Source organism: Strigops habroptila, chromosome 5 (genome assembly GCF_004027225.2).
Source record: "Strigops habroptila isolate Jane chromosome 5, bStrHab1.2.pri, whole genome shotgun sequence".
In the NCBI taxonomy this organism is placed as follows: domain Eukaryota; kingdom Metazoa; phylum Chordata; class Aves; order Psittaciformes; family Psittacidae; genus Strigops; species Strigops habroptila.
The window spans coordinates 59,480,821-59,500,693 of record NC_044281.2 but is presented as its reverse complement, the minus strand read 5'-3'; the positions used below and the strand labels follow the sequence as shown (position 1 = coordinate 59,500,693).

General features: G+C 49.1%; 1 protein-coding gene across 2 annotated transcripts in view; it reads left to right on the top strand.

The window, feature by feature from the left end:
* Nucleotides 1-2,184: 2,184 nt before the first annotated feature.
* Nucleotides 2,185-19,873, top strand: part of CFAP65 (cilia and flagella associated protein 65) — a 33,095-nt gene continuing 15,406 nt past the window's right edge. For both annotated transcript variants that reach the window (XM_030486902.1, XM_030486901.1), the window contains exons 1-19: nt 2,185-2,256; nt 2,763-2,837; nt 3,129-3,283; nt 3,957-4,059; nt 5,492-5,658; nt 7,104-7,303; nt 7,990-8,135; nt 9,227-9,449; nt 9,801-10,066; nt 11,246-11,446; nt 11,845-12,207; nt 13,228-13,365; nt 14,253-14,498; nt 14,893-15,117; nt 15,777-15,929; nt 16,864-17,029; nt 17,577-17,705; nt 18,594-18,819; nt 19,664-19,792. In XM_030486902.1, coding sequence (XP_030342762.1) covers nt 2,763-2,837; nt 3,129-3,283; nt 3,957-4,059; nt 5,492-5,658; nt 7,104-7,303; nt 7,990-8,135; nt 9,227-9,449; nt 9,801-10,066; nt 11,246-11,446; nt 11,845-12,207; nt 13,228-13,365; nt 14,253-14,498; nt 14,893-15,117; nt 15,777-15,929; nt 16,864-17,029; nt 17,577-17,705; nt 18,594-18,819; nt 19,664-19,792 — 3,311 coding nt within the window. In that variant the 5' untranslated portion in view covers nt 2,185-2,256. The remainder of the gene's footprint in view (nt 2,257-2,762; nt 2,838-3,128; nt 3,284-3,956; nt 4,060-5,491; nt 5,659-7,103; nt 7,304-7,989; nt 8,136-9,226; nt 9,450-9,800; nt 10,067-11,245; nt 11,447-11,844; nt 12,208-13,227; nt 13,366-14,252; nt 14,499-14,892; nt 15,118-15,776; nt 15,930-16,863; nt 17,030-17,576; nt 17,706-18,593; nt 18,820-19,663; nt 19,793-19,873) is intronic.

Genomic DNA, 19,873 nt, shown 5'->3' with positions numbered 1-19,873 from the left:
AGCAGCACGCTGGACAGAGGGACAGATGTAATGCTTTTGGGACACAGGGATGGACAGGGAAAGTAGATAATGGGAGAGGAGATCATGGGGACGGATGGATGGATGGATGGATGGATGGATGGATGGATGGATGGATGAATGGGTAGGACACACAGGACGTGTGGGGTGACAGTGACCCTCAGTGGCTGCTGGCAGCTCAGCAGCTTCCCCCTAGGTGCATGGCATCCTCGGTGCCCGAGTCCCCTGTTCCCAGAAAACCCATCCCAGGGCACGGCAGGGCCCCACTGCCCACAGAGGAGGTGTCTGGACCCTGGCACTGCCCAGCGGGGGAGCTCTGGCACTGGGGAGAGTGCAGCCCTTGCTCCAAAGGGGAAGATGTGAGCCAGGGTAGGGGCCGATGCCAGGAGCCTGTGATGGCTGGTGTAACATGGGACAGGAAAAAGCTAAATGTAGAGAAGGGGAGGGGAAAGTCAGGGAAGGGAAGGAAAGGAGAAGGGAAGGGAGAAGTAGGAAAGGATGGTACCCAATTCCCACTGGTAATTGCCCCTGCGGGGATAGCAGGGCAGGAAAGACCCATTGCCCCAGGGGAGCTGTGGCCCCCCAGCAGACACATAGGACGGGGCATAGAGATGCTGGCAGATGCCAGCCTATGGCTGCTGGAGTCTCAAGGTCAAAGACATCCACCATCGGACTGATGTACAATCTGGTCCTGCAGCAGCAGGGGATCACGGAGAGGACCAAGAGCTGGAGCTGGACACACTGGGATGGGGGTGAGATGGGGGGAAGGGATGGCAGGGGCAGAGAGGGAAAGGAGAGAAGGAAAGCAACAAAAGAAGAGTGCCAGGAAGGAGGAGAGGAGCTGAACGGATGTCACATGCTTAAAACATTCACCTTGATGGGCCACGACAGGTTTAATTTCCAGAGTACAATCATTAAAGTGATGGATGAGAGACGTTCATCCCGCGCCTGGTACACACGGGCCTGCCGTGGCAGCAGGAGGGTTTGTTTTGTTGCTGTTATTTATGAGGTTGTTTCTGCAGGAGCCAGGCACTCATCCAGTGCTGGGGGGACAAAGGATGGGACACGATTGATGCTGGAGAAGTTGGGGTGCTGATTTACAGCTACTTAGCTGGATGACTCATGTTGCAAACATCGAAAAATGCCGTTAAAGCTGCATCTCCTTCCTGCCTCTGCCCTGGCACCCTCCCTGTGCTGTGAGCTATGTCCAGCCCCGCTATCCACCCCACTGCTGCCTGCACACCCCAGGAGGGCAGTCTGGCCCTCCTCACTGGGGACATGAGGCTCCCCCACTACTTGAGGGCCATCCATTTCACTGGGAAGATACAGGAATGTTGCATGGTGGTGGTGGTACCTTATGGGAATCATAGCTGGGATATCTGACAGGCTTGTGCAGCCAGGGCTCCCCTGCATGTCTCTTTGCCTGTCTTGGCCCCATAACTTCTTTTGACAGTGGTCACAACTTATTTGTGTCACTGATGCTCCAAGAAGCTCAGGGTGACCTGGCCTCATTAAGGTGCCAACCCATTCCTATGCCAGCACTCTCCAGCCTGCTGCACCCCATGCCCTCTTGCCCTCCACTTAGCCCCACAGCTTCCTCACCCACTCATCCCATGCACCCACGTACTTCACAGCACCCCATCTGCTGACTCAGCTGTATGCTATCTCCCTCCCCCGCATCCACCCTCATCACCCCCTGAGCTCTCTCCTGTACCCTGGCATCTCCTGCACCCCTCCCGTCTGTCACCTGCCCCTTGGTCCACATCTGCCCCTGCACTACTTGCTCCCTCCCATATCTCCACTGCACCCCTTCTTTTGTCCCTGCACCCCTCAGCTCCTCCATTGCATTCCTGAGAACTCCGCACCTGCATCCTGAGCCCCCCCATCTCCTCCTGCATCCCTCCATCTGCCCCCCCGCACCAATGAGAACTCCCTATCTGCCCCTTGCACCCCTCCACCTGCACTCTGAGCCCCCCATCTCCCCCTGCACCCCTCCATCTGCCCCGCGCACCCCCATCTCCCCGGCAGCTCTCCCGCTCTCGGTCCCTCTGCTGCCCCCTGGCAGCCGTCTCCGGCAGCCGTCGCCGCGGATTGACCCTAGGCGGCCGCCGTCGTTGCTCCGGGAGACGCCGCCGCCGCGTCCGGTCCCCATGGCAACATGGGAGGGCGCCCCGCGGCGCTGAGCGGCCGGGCCCGGCCGGGCTCTCGGTGGGGCGGTAGGACCGCACCGTACCCGAGGTGCGGAACGGCGGCGCTTGAGGGAGCCAGGCTGGCCGTGCGGGCCCGGAGGTGGCGGTGGCCCGGGACCCGGGGTCGGCTCTGGGGGCCAGGCAGGGTTACGGGGGACCGGGCCGTGCCCCTGGGAGCCGGGCAGGCGCTTGCCGTAGGGAGCAGGCAGTGCCACAGCCATGGATCTGGGGCTTTAGGTGCCAGGCAAGGCTACAGGGCAGGGCTCTGCTGCACTGGGCTCTGTGGGTCTCTCGTGAGCTTTGCAGGGCTGTGCTATAACGGCCTAAGGGAGCTCTGCCAGAGGGGTCTGAGCTGTGAGAGAGGCGGCGTCCTGGTCTGTGGGGAGCGCTGGGCTCAGCTGGCAATATGGGGACTCTAGTGGGGACACTCGGGGAGCTGTGCCACCCCGAGCTCCAGGGAGGGCCGGCGGGTCTCTGGAAGCACCCAGGTCTGGGCAGCAAAGGCTGTCTGGGCGCAGGAGCAGCGTGTGAGGAGTTTTGCCTCTTGTTTCTCAGATGCTTGCTCAGGCACATGGCGAGCCCCGAAACTCTGACACTTTTCAGAGGCTGTCCTATGGCTGCGTCAGGAAGGTGAGTGGGGAAGCAAAGGGTGCCACTGCGGTGCGGGGGTTTACTGGCAGGGCAGGAAGACAGAAAAACGAAAGACCCTTCAGCCTTTGCTTCCCTCGTTCGTGACATCCTTTAGAACCTGTTGTTTGGGTTGTGGCCAGGAGGTGTCCCCTCCGGACTCCTGGAGCTTTGTCGCAGGGCAGCTCCTCCCGTCCTTTGCTAGAGTCGGGAAGTTTTAGCATAGAGATACAGCTGAGTGATTTCTCCTCCCTCCCTCCCAAACTGCTAATGTCCTCGTTGCAACTCCCTAAGCTGTCTGCAGGAAAGGCAAAGAAGAAGAAAGGCGTGTTCTGGGGCATTGAGGTGACCAAAACACTCAGGTGGCATGGCTGGGAGGTTGGAAAAGAGACCATCAAACACCTGATCTTGAAAAATGTTCATGAGAAAACCCAGAAGCTGAGCTACAGGTGCGTGGGAAGTTTCCTTCTCCTTTGTACTCCTCACACTCTCACTGAGTCTTCGTCCCTCCTGCTGCATCAGTCCCAGTAGCACCTTTTCTCAGATTCATGTGGAGTGTGCATGTGCTGGAGACATGCATGAGAGAAACCTGCTAATTCAGAAGCACAGCCCTTGTTTCTGGCAGGAGTATTTTAAATTAAACATCCTTTTCTTTTTTTTTTTTTTTTTTTGTAATTCTGTTTTGCTGATCCTTCTGTCTGTGAGGCATTTCCAGTCTGGTGCGATTTTAGTCGTGGATGTATGCCAGCCAGTCACTAGTGTGTCCTAAAACCATTGTTCCCGGGAGTCCCCACTGGATGTTGAGCCACTCCAGCACTCCCTGTGACCCTCCCTGCTCTGAAACTGAAATGTTTCTGCCCAATGTGTTTCGCTTATGCTGCAAGGTCTGAGAATATAAAATACTGTTTGAGGAAAGAATAGGTACTTAGAGCTGGGAATGAGTTTTCAGGGGACCTGGGTTCTGCCCCTGTTTCTGCTGATTTGCTACCAAGGTACAGGTGTGTGAAGTGCTTCTCATTGTGAGGTCCGGAGGGTTTGATTTGTCATTCTCTTTTATGCTCTCTAACTTAAAACAGCTGTATGCCCTCAGACAAAATATCTTGTTCTGATTTCATTCTTTAGGTGTCCTTCCACGAGGTTCTTCTTCACTGTTTTTCCACAGTCAATCATTCTGAGACCTGGTATGTCCTTAACTCTGCCCATCGTTTTCCGGCCCATTGAAAAGGTAAGCGGCAACACCAAAACTGCTCTGAGTGCTCAGGCTCGCCTCCAGAGGGGCAGTGCGCCTCTGCTTCTCTTGTCCTTTCCGATTTGTTTTCACTTGGATGAGTCGGTCCTTAGGGAAGGTTTCAGCAGAGAAAGGCTGGGCAGTGGGTCCTTCCTGCTCTCCCCACATTGTCAGCACCTGAGGGAGCCCCGACCCCTGACTTCTCTGCAGAGTTTGCCAGTAGTTATGAGAGAGATCCTCACAAAAATTATTCCCAGATTTTCATGTGCTGCTTCTGGCCATGAAATCAGTAAGATAAAGCACTTGAACTGTCTACATCTGGTTTCATCCCAGGGAGCCTCAGCTGGGTGGTTTGAGTGCAGAACCTTGGTTTGAGGGATTCCCTCTCTGCTTTCTTACAGGAGACCCCAAAGCCTGTACAAAGCTACTGATTTTCTATAAGGCATATGTCAAGGGCCTCCCTTCTTTTGGATAGGGTGGGTTTTCTTAAGCTTTATTTTTAACAGCAATGATTCTTGATTCCTTTTACCCCCCCCCCCCTTTTTTCTTGATTTTCAGCTTGTTTCTGGTGTCTGTCTTGGCTCTGAGTGTTGATCTCTGGCTCTTGTCCACAGCTGTATGTCTTTGATGTGAATCTCAGTCCTAGCCACAGACTGATCATTGGATGGATTCCCAGTACCCTGCTCTTTAGTATCATGATTTTCTGAACTGTTCAGTGTTCCCTTTATGAAATAGCTGTTGACCTCATTCCATTTTCAGTGAATAGTTTGTCTACACCACGTCAATCACTAGAGCAGGAGACTCCCTTTCTTAGAGAGAGCAAGGACTGTGTGTGATGCAGTGCCCAACCATTTAGTTGTATAATTGGTACTCAGGGGAGGTGACAACTGGGGAGCATGGAAGACAGGTATCTTGCAGTTCCTTCTACCTCAGCTGGTTAGCAGATGTCCTGGGGCTGTTTGTACACAGTGCTGTCAACGCTGCATCTTTAAGCTGTGTGTTCTCTGCTTAGGTCTCTAGCTGACAAAGCACTTAATCAAAGTGATTTTCTGTGCTCATGGAGCTCGAAGAAATACTGCACATGCTTCAGTTTAGCTGAATTGGGATCTTGAAAACACTGAAAGAAATCTTTCTGCATCAAACCAGCTCAGGTGAAACAAATGCAGACTTCAACTGCTCTCTCTGAGGGTGTTTGTGTGTTCTCTGACAGAGTGAGGAGTATGCCTGAGCACCTTCCTCACTGCCTGCCTTTTTTGAGCTGTTCAGATGCTCTCTTTCCTGCACAGAGACCTCCCCTGCTGTCTCTGTTGTTGATGTTTTCTTCCCCAACGCTTTCAGAGATGAAGGTGACGGGTGCGCACGGTTGGAGCTGCAGTACCAGCAAGATGGAGCCCATCTAACTGCTGTCTCCCCTTGCTTTTCTGTGCAGAGGGAGTATGAAGACAGCATCTGCTTTAAGAAGGATGAGGGTGAGTTCTCTGTCACCCTGCGTGCTACCCTCCCGCACCCCTGTCTGTCCTTCCCAGCTGCTGTCCAGTTGCCTGCCTGTGCTGTCCACAATGTCACGGAGATAACATTCCCTGTGCACAATACTGGGTGAGTGAGATGTGGCTGGGCAGAGCCTCTTTCTGTTTTGTCAGGTGTTTTGCCACCTTTTTGGACTCTCCTATGAATGCAACTCCTTCCAGTTGTTCTTAGGTTTGCTGGCTGCCTTGACAGGCAGCAGATCTCTGCCTTCTCTGAGGTCATGGCAGAAAAGGCAGCAGAAATGGTAGTGTGGGTTGGATCTCACCATGGGCACATCTTGGCACTTCACATCTGTCTGTTTCCAGCATATGCTGGGAACCTTTCATGCACAAGAACTAGTTGGGGACCAGCATGGTATTCCATTAACTTCCCACATTCAAAGCAGAGGTCTGGGCTTCTACTTCATCAAATGCAGCATGCCCAGCATGAGCAGGGAGAGATGAGCTATCAGCTGGAAACATTTTAATCTTTCTGACTTGACCAATCTTCCCCCAGCACGGGGATGCTGTAGGGATGGCAGTGGAGTTTCTGGTGCTTGGGCTGAACTTCCTGGCTTGGAGGCAGGCAATACAGAAGTTGGAGAGTCTTGCCAGTGCCTGCTCTTAGGTTCATGGAGCTTCCCAAAGTAGTAGTAGCATTCTGTCACTTGGAGTCATCATTTAGAAGCAAAGATATTCCCAGGTACCAAGGACTCTCTTATTTTAATGAGGGAAGGACAGTAATTCAGGCAGTATTGTAGAAAGGAGTGTGGTGAAATAGTGCCCAGGCAAGAAGGAGGTGTACTTCCAACCGCTTACAGCAAGAGCAGAATAACCTTTACTAGCTGGGAAAGGTGCTCCCCAAGGAAGCCAGCTGATGCAGTGGAGGGTGGAAAGGACTGAGGGCACAGGTACCTTCAGCAGAGCAAGGTGTCAGCCAGAAACCCTTTCAGGTGATTCATTCTTCCCTTAGAGAAATCATTTGTGCTCTTCGAGAGGTTCAGGGTGGTGGAGGATATGGATGGTAACCAACACACAGCTTGGAATCAATAAAATATGAAAAGCTGATGGTATATCATGTTCTTTGCACAAATCAAACAAGCAAAGTGAGTTCTCGAGAGCTGAATGAGGTATTAAGAAAATAGCTTGGTCCTCTCTTTTCACCTGGGCATATAACAGAGGAACAAATGTTCATTTGGAATTAAGTAGAAGGAAAAGCAAATACTTCATGCTGGAGCTGATTTTTTTTTTTTTTTGCTGTCACATGATGAAGCTGAGAAATTTTATGGCCATTAATAGAGTCCTTATCTGTAATAGCTAAGATTCATTAAAGTGTGAACAGAGCATTTGCAGAAACTAGAGACAAATTTCTTCCCAGCAACGCATATTTGGCCAGGTGCATTGGGGATTCTGCCATTCAACTCTGGCTGCTTCACATCCTAACTGAATAACTCATTGGGAAGGTCCATCCTATGTGTGATTGCTCAGGCAGCTATGGACACATTTGTCTACTTAAGATGTATCTCTATTTCCTAGCGATCTCGTCACTGTGTTTGACTGGGAGACACCAAGCCCTTTCTACATGATTCCTGACTACAGCATACTGAACCCAGGTGCTGAGTGCATGGTCAAAGTGGTCTTCCAACCCAAGGTGGCTGCAGTGTATGATGTGACAGCAACATGCTGGTTTGGAAGCGAAGAGAAACGAAAGAAGACTATCCAGCTAAAAGCCCTGTGTGAGTCTTTATTGCATTTAACACTCAAAGAAGTGTGTATCATCCTGAAGTATGGAATAGCATTCCACACGGATAAATCGAGGTGCTGTGCTCCGAGATTGTGTCACAGTTGGCTTAGCCTAGTGATCAGCAAATGAAGCCTATGGTTTAAAAGTGGCCTGTGAAATTCTCTAATGTACTTTTGCCAATTTGGAAGTGTGGTCTGAAAAGACACAGGGTCTGATATGCACTGTGGCATGCTTTGGCCAAACCAGCATTTCTGGAGCCTGCATAAGTTGACAGAGGGGCAAAAGTGAGAGGAGTTCACTGGCACAATGCAGAAACCTCCAGAAATTCCTGGTCTTTGCACTCTGTCTCTCCTGTCTGCCTCTGATAGACAGAGAGACGGAGGAAAACTTCTGAAGCTTTCTTGGATGCAACATGCATTCTAAAGTAAGCAATGGTTTCATTAGCAAGTCCTTCCCTGAAATGCCTTATATGGCCACTGACAAAAGATGTGACTCTGAGTTTAGTAAATTAAGGCTGGAAGGGAGATTGTTTGGTTCAAAACAGGGCCAACTTCAAAGTTGGATCTAACTTCAGAGTCACCCGATATTGTTCAGAGGCTTGTCCAGTTGAGCATTGAATATCAAGGGATGGAAATTCCACCTCTCTTTCTTAACCCAGTATATTATTCTTTTTAACAGCCAAATACCCCTACCTGCAGGTGAGTGTGGTAGGAGAAGAGAATGAAGGTGTACAGCCTGGAAAGTTTCAGGATGTGCTGTGCTTTGGATCAGTGCCGGTGGGGACAACTGTGGAGAAGTGTGTAGAAATCTTCAACATGTCTGTGGTATGTGGAGAGGGAGACTTCTGAGAAGCTGGCATGCTGGCACGTTTCCCTGGGATATGTGGGTTTGAGTACGTCCCTTAATGCTGTGAAAATAACCTGAGTGGGAATGTGAGTAAAACAGAGCTGACGAGCCTTCCCCTACCAACCAGGCCGTTCAACCTTGCCTTCCAGCTGCAGTGCTAGCAACACATCCATCTGCAGCATGGTATGACAGTTCCTGTCTTCTTCCTGCTGTGCTTGGTCCAGATCAGGGAGCCACTGTTGCCCTTCACACCCTGCAGCTCTCCTACTCACCCTGGACAAGCACATCAGTCCTGTGCGGCAGTTGTGGCAGTGTCAAATTGGCATGCATGTGTCCCGGGCTGCTGATGGATCTTCCGCTATCCTCAGTGGACTGCAACTCTGTGAACTGCTCTGAAAGTCAAGCGGGCTGCATTTGAACACTTTGTTCTCTGTGCCAGATCAGCTCATTAAAAGATGGATGTACTCAGAGACTGCCAACAAGCTGAGCAGTGCTGAGTCCTCCACAGGCTCTGCAACTCGGGAGTGGCAAAGACCTGGTCATTTGTGCTGTTCTTATTCACACTGCAGTGGTGCTCAGCATCCCCAGGCAAAGACCAGGATCCTTTTTTTAAGGGACTTGAGGAAGGCACCAGAGTGCCAGTCCTTTCTTTTGTCAGAAGATACCCAGACAAGGTGGAACTGTGGATGGAAGTACCTAAGTTATCTGCCTGCCGGTCCCCCATTCACAGCAGTCACTTAGGCTACTTTGGCCCTTGAACTCACTTTTTAGCCATCCTCCACCCTACCAGGAGGGGCACTCCAACCCCAGAGATCACCAGGATATTTTGCTGCACTGACTTCTGAGCACATTGTGGGAACTTGCTGCCAGCAGTGCTCCCAGTGCTCCAGCAGGACAGGGTGGCAGAGGTTCGCACAGCATTTCTGTGCTGGGCTGCAGTAGCCTTGGTGTTCTCGGTGATGGTCAGCTCTGCTGATAAGTGCAGTTCTTCGCTAGTAGGTGTCCTGCATTCAGACCCATCCTGGCTCCTGTTGGCTCCTTCGTTAACCTCTTTATTTTCTGCTTGCAGGTTGATGCACCATGTAGGATAGAAAGGGCAGAAGATCCTCTGCTCCAAGATCATGTTTTCTCCTGTGATGTATCTCATGGCATTGTCCCTGCCAAAGGGAAGCTGGTCTTGTGCATACGATTTCAGCCTCAGATAGCAGGAGAGCACAGTACTGACTATTTCACTATCATATCTGCTGGATACCTCCTGCAGACTGTCCTGAAGGTGGCTGGCTCATGCAAAGGTACCAGAGTGAAAGCCTTCCCTGTTCTCCCTGTTGTCTTCTTAGCACTGCAGGGGAAGGGCTAGTGCTTGAGGAAGGATTAGGAACTGTTGCAGCCCTCAGTCACTGACTTACCTTCTGCTGGGCTCTAGGCTGTCCCTGGTGCACCATTTGGGGTTTATACTTGCTTGAGACAGATGTGAGATTGTTCAAAGTGAATGTCCAGCTGTTTGCTGGACATTAGGACTGGTGGGTTTGCTGATTAGGTGATTCTGGTTTGGGAAGATCAGTTAAGTGCAACAGTGGCTTGTGACACGTTGATAGAAACAGCTATGACAGGTTCAGGATCTGTCTTGCATGCCATTGTGCTAGGTCCTGCAGTGTCCCTGCATCAAGACTCATTGGACTTCGACTGGATCAATCTTGGGGAAAGTTTGATGCGGACGCTGGAAATCAGCAACACCTCAGATGTCCCAGCCTATTACCAATTTGATATTGGTGTCACAGGGAGCGTTTTCTCCTTGGATCACCCCTGTGGAGTCTTGGAGGGCACAACAACACTAGTGTTGAAGGTGACCTTTCGACCTACTCACCCCATCAGCTATCACCGCAGAGTGGTGTGCCTTATCCACCATCAGGTATGAGAGGCGAAGGGTGGCTTCATTGCCGTGATAACCCAGAGGGATCTTCCAATACAACCCACCGGGGCTGGTGTCTCTCAGTAGCCCTCAGAAATCTCTTCCAACTGCATTTCCATTGATACTTATCATAGAATCATTTAAAGTGGAAAGGACCTTTAAGATCAAGTCCAACCATTAATCTAGCACTGCCAAGTTCACCATGAAGGCATGTCCCTAAGCACCACATCTATGCACCTTTTAAATATCTCCAGGGATGGTGACTCCACTGCTTCCCTGTGCAGCTTCTTCCAATGCTTGACAACCCTTTCAGTGAAGAAGTTTTTCCTAATATCCAATCTAAACCTCCCCCAGTGCAACTTGAGGCCATTTCCTCTTTTCCTATTGCTTTTTGCCTGGGAGAAGAGACCAGCTTCCACCTCACTGCAACCTCCTTTCAGGTAATTGTAGAGAGCAATAAGGGCTCTCCTGAGCCTTCTCTTCTCCAGGCTAAACAACCCCAGTTACCTCAGCCGTTCCTCATAAGACTTGTTCTCTAGACTCTTCACCAGTTTTTTTGCCCTTCTTTGGACACACTCGAGCACCTCAATGTCTTTCTTGTAGTGAGGCGCCCAAACCTGAACGCCATGTTCGAGGTCCAGCCGCACCAGTGTGAAGTACAGTGGGAGAACACTTCTCTAGTCCTGCTGGCCACACTATTTCTGATACAAGCCGGGATGCTGTTTGCCTTCTTGGCCACCTGGGCACACTGCTGGCTCATGTTCAGCTGGCTGTTGAACAACACCCCGAGGTCCTCCTCCAGCCATTCTTCCTCAAGCCTGTAGCATTACATGGGGTTGTTGTGATCGAAGTACAGGACCCAAGCTCTTGTTGAGCAGAATCCCCATGGTGCAGGTTCCTATCAGCAGTTAGGGGGCTGATGTGGACAGGCAGTCAGTAATGCTTATCGGTAGAGTGAGATGCATTCTCAGTGGCTCCTGTCTGTTCAGGTCTCTGAGCTAAATTTAGCTGCACAGCTGTGCACTCGGCATCTTCAACTTTCACTCCAGTTTCAAGAAAGTTCTTGGGCCGCATAAAATAAGCCTTTCCCAGGCATGGGAAACGAGATACTGGGATGGTGCAACTTTCAAAGCCATCACAGGAGGGATGTGTTTCTTTTTCTTCCTGATGTTTTCCCAGGAACCCTTGTACGTGGACTTTTTTGGTACCTGCCATTCAGACACAACTAAGCCAGCCGTCCTTCAGGCAAGACACCTCTCCTGGTACCGAACCAACATGGTGAGGGGACTGACCTTCTACCCCCCTGATATTGTGAGTGCGATGCTGAAGGATGGGCAGTTGCAGATGGATGAAAAGGGAGCCCTCATGCTGCTCCCCAAGGTATGATCTGTCCTCCCTGGAACCTAAGTTTCTCAGGTGCTCTTCTCTGATGATGTTGGGCTTCTGTTGTATTGGCCAAGCAAACTTAGAAGGACTTGCAGGTGCCAGAATGATTTCTTTAGTTAATGTTCCCAGCACACACCAACACTATCTTTACCAAGCTCAGGCACTAAGCCACTTTCTGGCTTTAACTCTGTCATGGGGTCTTCTTTTCCTTTGTGTAGTTTCAGATTGAGGACTGGCTTGCAAACAGGAGTCTCCTTGAAGACTTTAACCTGTCCTGGGAACTGTTACTGAAGTGCATGCCCTCTTGTTGTGAGGGCAATCAGGACTGTAGTGCCTGGTGACTCCCACAGGCACACTTCCCCTGCTCACACTCAGATGTTTCCATCCTGTAGATCCCTCAGGACAAGCCTCCCAAGGAATACTTTGAAGTCGACTCTATGACTGAATATTTCTACGATGGTGAAAGCAGTGACATGGCCTTGTTTCCCCCTCATGTTAGTGTCAGCCCCAGGGAGCACGATTTTGGTTGCTGCCTGCCACTTCACAAGGTAAAACCGCTTCCTCTCTGTGTGACCAACCACACCAAAGGAAGTATCACTGTTGCCTGGACTCTAAGCCATGGCAGTGCCTTCCAAGTGAGCCCTGAAATGTGCGACATTCCACCTTTGAAGTCTTCAGCCTACCGTGTCATTTTCAAGCCCACTCAGCTCAACACTCTCTATGCAGCAGAGCTGGAAGGTTTTGCCTTCTACAAGGTTAGTAGGAATTACTAAGACCAGTTGCCAGAGAGTGCCCAGCAAGCAACTGTTTGCAGGCTAGAGATTTTTGGGGGAGTTAAAATTCAAATGGAACCTTTTATTTTGAATTTGGCAAACTGGCATCTTCATTAACCTCTTTGGCCACTGCTTTGATACACTGGTAGGTTAAAATTTCTCCTTCACCTGTGTCCTGGCAAAGATAAATCAGTGAAACAGCCACAGCTCATCCGTATGGACAGTTACATTTGCTCTTACTCCCAATAAATGTGAAGTAATGTACACCTCACTGAAGGAGGAATTACTGTGAATTACTGCACTATTAGTGTGGATGGAAGCCTGCACAAAAATGGTTGTTGCAGTCTGGGTGATGAATATTAACTTGGTTTTTTGTGTCTGGCCCTCCACAAGTAAAGCTGTTGAAGGCACTGTATAAGACTGCAGCCTCTCCTCCCGCATGATGTGGGATTCATGTCACACAAGGCTGCAATTGCAGGAGTTTTAGCAGGCAGAAACATCCTGGTAGGTGAAAGAGATCTTCATTACTTTATTGAATACTCTTCTCGCATTTTTTTCCCTTCTAAGCCAGTGGAGGTTATCTGGGAGTAACCTTTGTGTCAGGGGTTTCTTGGGCTCAGGTAAAGGACAGCTGATTATTTTCAGTGCCTCACTGTTGAGTGCTAACTTTAGCATCTGCAAGTATCTCAAACTGTACTAGAGTATCTGAAGACCCTCCTTTCCCAAGGCAACTTTTACAGTATCACAGAATAGCTTGGATCAGTCCTTCTGCTTGAAAATAATTCAGTGGTCTTTTGGGTCTAAAATATAGGTTCTTTGGGAAAGCAGCAGTCATGTTCCTCATCTAGCATTGGGCAGCCCTTCTTCCCTGAAAAAGTAAATTCATCAGCACCAGAGATGTCATTGAAACAAATTGCTGCTTGTGATGGTGAATGCACTTGAAGGCACCCTGCCACGCTTCCTTCCTGCATGCACTCTGTTCTGTTCCTTGCATGCCTGCAGGTGCTGAGACACTACAACAACATCGAGGAGGATGCCACCATCTGTCCATCCTGGTGCCTGACTGTCAAGCTGAGAGCACACACGTTTGAAGAAGCACGGGAGTACTTCATCCCACAGTACATCCTGGATGTCCCCAAGGTGTGTATGAGTGACATTTGGATCTTTGCAGAGATGCTCAGTGTTTACCTCTAAAGTCTTCACTTTGTCTCCATTGCACCATCCTGAGATGTGCCTTGGGTGGTTTCTGATGGTGTGAAGACTCCTGCTTTAGTACAGAAATAGGATGCTCCTTCTCCTGCATTAACTTCCCAGCCTCCAGTGTGTCAGGATTCACTGAGCATCTCATTAGCTCTGAGAGGAAAGCTGTTGGAATCTCCTTCCTTTGTGTTTAAGTGGATATAGGCACTGACAAGAGTGCTTAGTCCCCTCCCAGGAGCCTCAAACACTCTGCATGCACATAGGCAAATTGAGGGCAGCACACAAAATTTACACTTATGGAAAAGAAGTGGTTGCAAGGTAGAGTGGAAGCTTCCTTGACTCTTCCTGATGTTTCTATAGCACAAGAAACTATTGTTCACATGAGGTAAAGCAAGATCTGACTCTCTAGGCAGCAAAAATGATCTTGAGAACCTCTTAGAAAATCTCCTCAGGTAGTTCAGGACATGCAGCCTGTATCTGATATGCATGAGCTGGAGCAAATTCCAGTCTCTTGGAATTCTTAATCCAGGAGGTCACTATCCATGCAGCTCACTTATTGGATGAATAGAAAGCACTGCATAATGGTAAGTAGCTTCACTGGTCCCATGAGCCTATGAAAGATGAGGGCCAGTGTGGGAAGGGAAAAGACCATGATATGCATACCCTTGGGCGATCTCCTTTCTTTCTTTGAAGAGAAGTTGTTACAAAGTTTTCCATAGACTCAGGATAACGTTTCTTGGAACCTAGAATTCAATACAGTGAGAGCTTTTTCTTTATGCTGTTTTCTAAACCCAGTGTAAAAAACCCTTCTTGCTTGTCTCCACCAGACTTTTCCTCCTGTGGCTCCTAACACAGATAGCTACTGCAGCATGCTGCTCTTGAACACTGGTACCTCTCTGATAACCTTCAGTGCGAACCAAGCTGCCTGTCCCTCTCTTTTAGTCAAGCCCTGCTCAGGACACATCATTCCTGGAGGCCACCAGATTTTCTTTCTCTCCACCCGCCCAGTTAACACAGTTTCACAGCAGCATGTCCTGCCTTTGCAGCTGAACTCTCACCCTGGATACACCAAGGTAGGGAGAGGGAGGTAGAAGATAGTAAGCAAAGTTTTGTTCCCTTGTAATCTTCCCTTTTCACAGTGACTCCTGTTGTATCTCCTAATGGTTAGTTTAGATTTTTCCCTTTGGAAATACGAATGAAGGTATACTTTCAAAATTTAGGGCCGGGTCAACACTGCAGATGGAAGGTGCTTGTGGTGTCAGACATCCTGTACCTCCTATTCCCTTGGTTTCCATCTCCTAGAACATACTATACTGTGCTCAAGGCCCTCCTTGACAGCACAACCTAAAACACTTCCCCTCCTCCCTCAGACTCAGTTTTGTTCTTGCTTCTCTCTTGGCAGGAGCAACATCTTTGCAAGGTGTCTCCGGAGGCTAATGTCTGTTACTTTTTTCCTTAATTCCACAGGAAATTGCTCTCCAGAGTTGTGGGGAATCCCTTAATTTGCTCTTAGAAGGTGAAGGAAATCTATACTTCAAACCTGTCTATATAGGGACCTCTTTTACACGAATGTATACCATAAAAAACTGCACAAGGCTACCCATGGTTTTCACATGGAAGATCCATCAGTCTGACAGCAAGATCCTGTCTGTCAGTCCCTCTGCAGGGGTCCTCCAGCCCTATGAAGCCATGGTAAGTTCAAGTTCTGCCAAGTATTTTGTTCTCTACAGTGCAGGTGTGGAGTGTTTAGGGCAGAAATGTGAGGGCTGCCAATCATTTGGTGATTAATGCTAAAGTTGGGGAATACCAGTCTGTCTTAGTGTGAGTTGCTAGCCAGTATCTGCAGTTGTGCTGGTTCCTATGATGTGGATTTGCCCAAACATGATGACACTGTCCTTGACTACAAAACAAAATGGGTCTTAAACAGGCACTAGATAATGATACCCTGGAGAGGACTGGGCATTAACACAGCAGCGACTTTGTTATGCACCAGGAGATGTTAATAGAAGACAAATGAGAGCACATGAGGGTTTATGACTTTTTTTCTTCTGTTCTCCCATCTGTAAATTCAGGTCCTAAACTTCTGCTGTATTCCCTGAGTGCTTGCTGAGAGTAGTGAGGACTAGCACATCTCCAAAGCCTGGCTTTGAATATCTGAATGTGCATTCCCAATATGAACCTTGGACACAGGCAGTGATGGTGGAGGACTGAAGCGAGAGTGTCTCCAGAGTTGTCTGTAGAGGACTAGTTAGCTGTAATAGAGGAAGGGGCTGTGCACTGAATGAACTGTTGTGGTGTTGGCTCTGATGGGGAGCTCCTGTGAGCACTCTCATTCCCTCTTGTGATTTCAGGCTCAGGCATGGACTTTTACTCCTGACAAGGAGACCAAGTACCTGCTGCGAGCTAAGGTGTTTGTGAGGAGAAAAAACACAGACCCCATGTGTCCTGAAACTGTCTGTTATGCCTTACGGATTGTTGGAGAGGGGGCACTGGGCACCATCAGGGTAAGCAACTGGGACGCGCTGGGTAGTATGAAGGAGTACTAGGGTAGGATGGGAGTCTTGGGCTTCCCCTTTCTGCACAGTCTCTACTGGAGGCAAGTAATAAGGATTTACAGCAAAATTCCCAGTTGTTTTCTTCAGTGGAGATGACAGAACTGATTCTGACAGCCTAATGGTAACAGCATGATGTAAATGTCCTGCCAGTTCAAATGTGACCTGCCCAAATCCTCTGGAATTGCTCTCAAATCCTACGTTCCAGACCAAATTGAGCAAGCTATTTGGCACCTTGGGACTTGGAGCTCTCTTCTCTCATTCCGTCTGCTCTCCTTTTCCATTTGTTCTGCTGTCAGTCTGATTTTTAAGTGTAGTGGACCTAACTGTTCAAGTGGTGTAGCCAGCACACATCCACCTGGCTTTCCTCTTATTACCTGCAGATCTTCATTTTCAGGCAAGTTTCTTAAAGAACCAGAGCCAAATAAAATAATACTCAGTAAGTCATTGCCCCATGTCAAACACATTGGACAGATAGGTAGTAATGTCTTAGATATACTGAGTCGTTATAAATTGCATGTGAGTGAACGACTTCCCAGAAGAGAGGGGGGCTCTTAATGCAGCCATGGAGGGACCAGCAGATGTATCTCAGCCCTTGTCCTAAGTACAGCTGGCCAGCTAGTGTCCTCACAGCCCTGAATATACTGCATCATGTCCAGCAAGCAGTCTAATAACAGCAGAAGAAAGAATTTGGAGGAGGGGTTGAGGCCTTGCAGCCCTCTTCTGACATCTCCCAGGGGATGCCAGGTCCTACACAAAGCAGGGAGCCCTTTGCGCTGCACTGTGTGTGTCAAGGGATCAGCATGTGGTGAGATGAGTGGTGGCAACACCCAACTGCACGCTCAGCATGTAAGAGTGACCACTGCATGGTGGGTTTGTATTCCAGGCAGAAAAGGAGCACCTGGACCTTGGAAATGTTCTGGTTGGTGACCTGCAAAGCTGCACCATTGTATTGCTAAATGATGGGATCTGTTCTTTGAAGTACATCCTCAGTGTGGAACAACTGATCACCGGGCCTTCTGACCCCGAGGAGGCCCGCCGCGATCCACTGGGTACTTTAAGGGAATTAGCACGGGATGAGGCCTTGGCTTTCCCCTCTCTTCTGCAAAATCAATCTAGCATAAACTCAGAAGTTGGGCTGCTTGCTGGCTAGCTTGCACTGATTCTCTTAAATGCCTTAAAGTGTCTGCTCCTTTGCTGAGGGATTTACTACAGGTGACTCTTCTATCTTGCTGGAAAAAGCATAACCCAGAGCATGACAACTGAAGAGACCAACTTGGACCTTGAAATAAGATGTGCTTTTCCAGCACAGAAGGAATTTAAAGGAGTTCCCAGAAGAAATAGTGGAGTGCAACCCTTAGCTGTCTTTCTAGAGGATTTCCTCTGGGGAAGTTCCCTGTTCTTTGCTGGCCAAAGGCAGGCCGAGTAGTCCCAATGAACTGCCTACAGTTGCAGTCTGGGAACACCAGCTTCAACATCTGAAGCTATTCCTAATGATTAGGCATGGGGAGGGCAGTGGCTTAAGTGCAGGAAGGCTTAGGGATCTTTGTGTAGAACACAGACGAGCCAGGAGCTCATACAATCTCTTTTCTCCTACAGCTCTAGAGCTGGAACACTCCAGAGGGACAATCCCTGCAAGGTCAAGAGCTTTTGCCCAAGTAACAGTCAGGCCAGCCCGTCGGCTGCATTACACCTGGTCAATCAAATATGCTCTTTGCACCCCCACAGGTGAGAGATGGGTGTCTGGGGAAAACCATTCCCTCCAAATCAAGTAGACTGGGCCATAACAGGCTGAGCAGCACAGTTCCCAGTGTATGAGTTCTGCCTGAAGAAATCTGATGGTGAGCAATTCACCAGAGCCAGATCCTATGTGCTATCTCCTTTTAGATGCACCTTTTGAGGTTAGATATGATTGAGCCATAAGACACAGCCAAGGAGAGCTCCAAGTTTCCTTCTGCTCTGGTCACAAGATTCACTGCTCCTCTGCATGATCATGGCCTTTTATGATATGTCCTGAGACACATTCTGAGAAGTTCATGCAACCAGTCCCATGCAGCTGGGGTCCTTTTGACAGATCTGGATTGGTGCCTGTATGAGAAAAAAGGAAGTTTAACTAGAAAAGGCATGGAGAGGGATAACAGGGATGTGTAACACATAACAGGGATATTCAGAGGTGGGGAACAATGTTTGTACAAGAAGACACTAGTTAGACAAGGAGTTAAGGAGCTTCCAGCTTGGAAAGTGGAGCATGGCAATGCCATGTGAATGGTATGGAGAAGACAAGATGTAAACAAATGTTTATGATTTTTCAGCTTGAAAACAAAGGGCACTTCATAAAATGACGAGACTGTAGGCTTAAACAAAAAAAGACGGGGTTCACATAGTGCATAACTAACCTGTGTAAATGCATTGTTGAGAAAGATCACGTTCATTATCTTGGTGATCTCTAAATGCAGAAGTCAAGGTACAACTGGAAGTCAGTGGTTTAGAGGTTTTCAGAAGCTGCCAAAGTCCTGTTCCTTTTTTGGTCTGGGCGGGGCCTCTCTGTTTTGCTGTCCCAGGCAGCTGCCCCTTAGTGGTCCATGACTACTTTTTGGTGTTTCTTTCTCTCCCCAGCTACAGGTCTTACAAGCACAGAAGAGGAGCAGCAGCCCCTCTGCTGCATTGTAGCAACAGGTGTCTACCCAACTTTCTGCATCACAGATGCCTGTTCAGCAGGCAGTGGCAGTGGTATCAGCAAGTTGCACCTCTGGAGGCTCTTTTCCTTGGACATGCTGAATAAATACTTGAAGCAAGACCCAACTCCCAGTGAGCTCATCTACAGAGTTCCCACTAGGCACAGGTAAAATGAGGAAATGGCTCAGAAGATCTTTCAGTCCCTCCTATCAGCCAGACAGAGATGCTGCAGCCATTGGCTTGCGTTGCAGCTTGCTGCTGTGTGGCACTCTGTTATTCCATCCTAGCTGCTTCAGACAGTTGTTCACCTCCAGTTCTCTGCTTACCCTGCCTAGAAAGGAGCCACAGAAACAAAGAATAATTTAATTGCAATGGACCTCTAGAAGTCTGTGGTCTAACCCCTTGCTCAAAGCAGGGACAACTAGATCCGGTTGTTGAGGGCCTTGTCCAGTTCAATGCCGAATATCTCCAAGGGCAAAGAAACTACAGCTTGACTGGGGACCTGATTCCAGTGTTTGACCACTTCCGTAGTGAAAACTTTTTTCCTAGTATCTGATTGGAATATCTTGTGTTGCAACTTGTGCAGTTGCTGTTCCTGAGCCCTTGCTTCATAAGGCTGAATAAACCCAGGTCTCACAGTCGCTCCTTGTAAGTAATGTGCTTCAGCCCTCAACCATTTTGCTGGTCCTCCACTGAACCAGCTCCAGTATGCCAGTGACTTTGTTGTATGTACCAGGGAGCTGAAAAGAGACCTCAGCTAAGGAGGACTCCTTCATGTCACTCACTTTCATTAGGCATGAATAAAAGATTTTTTTTTCTTTTTTTTTTTTTGAGAAAATCTAAAGACCTACCTTACACCCAGTGTCCTTCCTCCCAAAAGGGCCAAGAAAATAAGGTCAGAGAAGAATTATAAGGAAGAGAGCCAGTGTAGAATGACCCTTTTCCTTGTTATGCCCTGCTGACCCTTCCTCCTGCCTCAATTTAATCTCTTCTTTCTCTCCTGTGACCAGCACATGCTTGAACCCTCCAGTGCACAGCCGTCTCCTGCTGGATTTCAACTTTGGGGCTGCCCCGATAGGCTCAGAGCCTACCCTAGTGATGCTGCTGCTGGAGAACAAGGGTGTGGTGCCTGTGGAGTGGTAAGCAGTGTTTGGGGGAGCTCAACCTTCTTTCTGGAGTCTGTCAGGAGGTATATAAGCGCTCCCAGGGACTGTGAGATG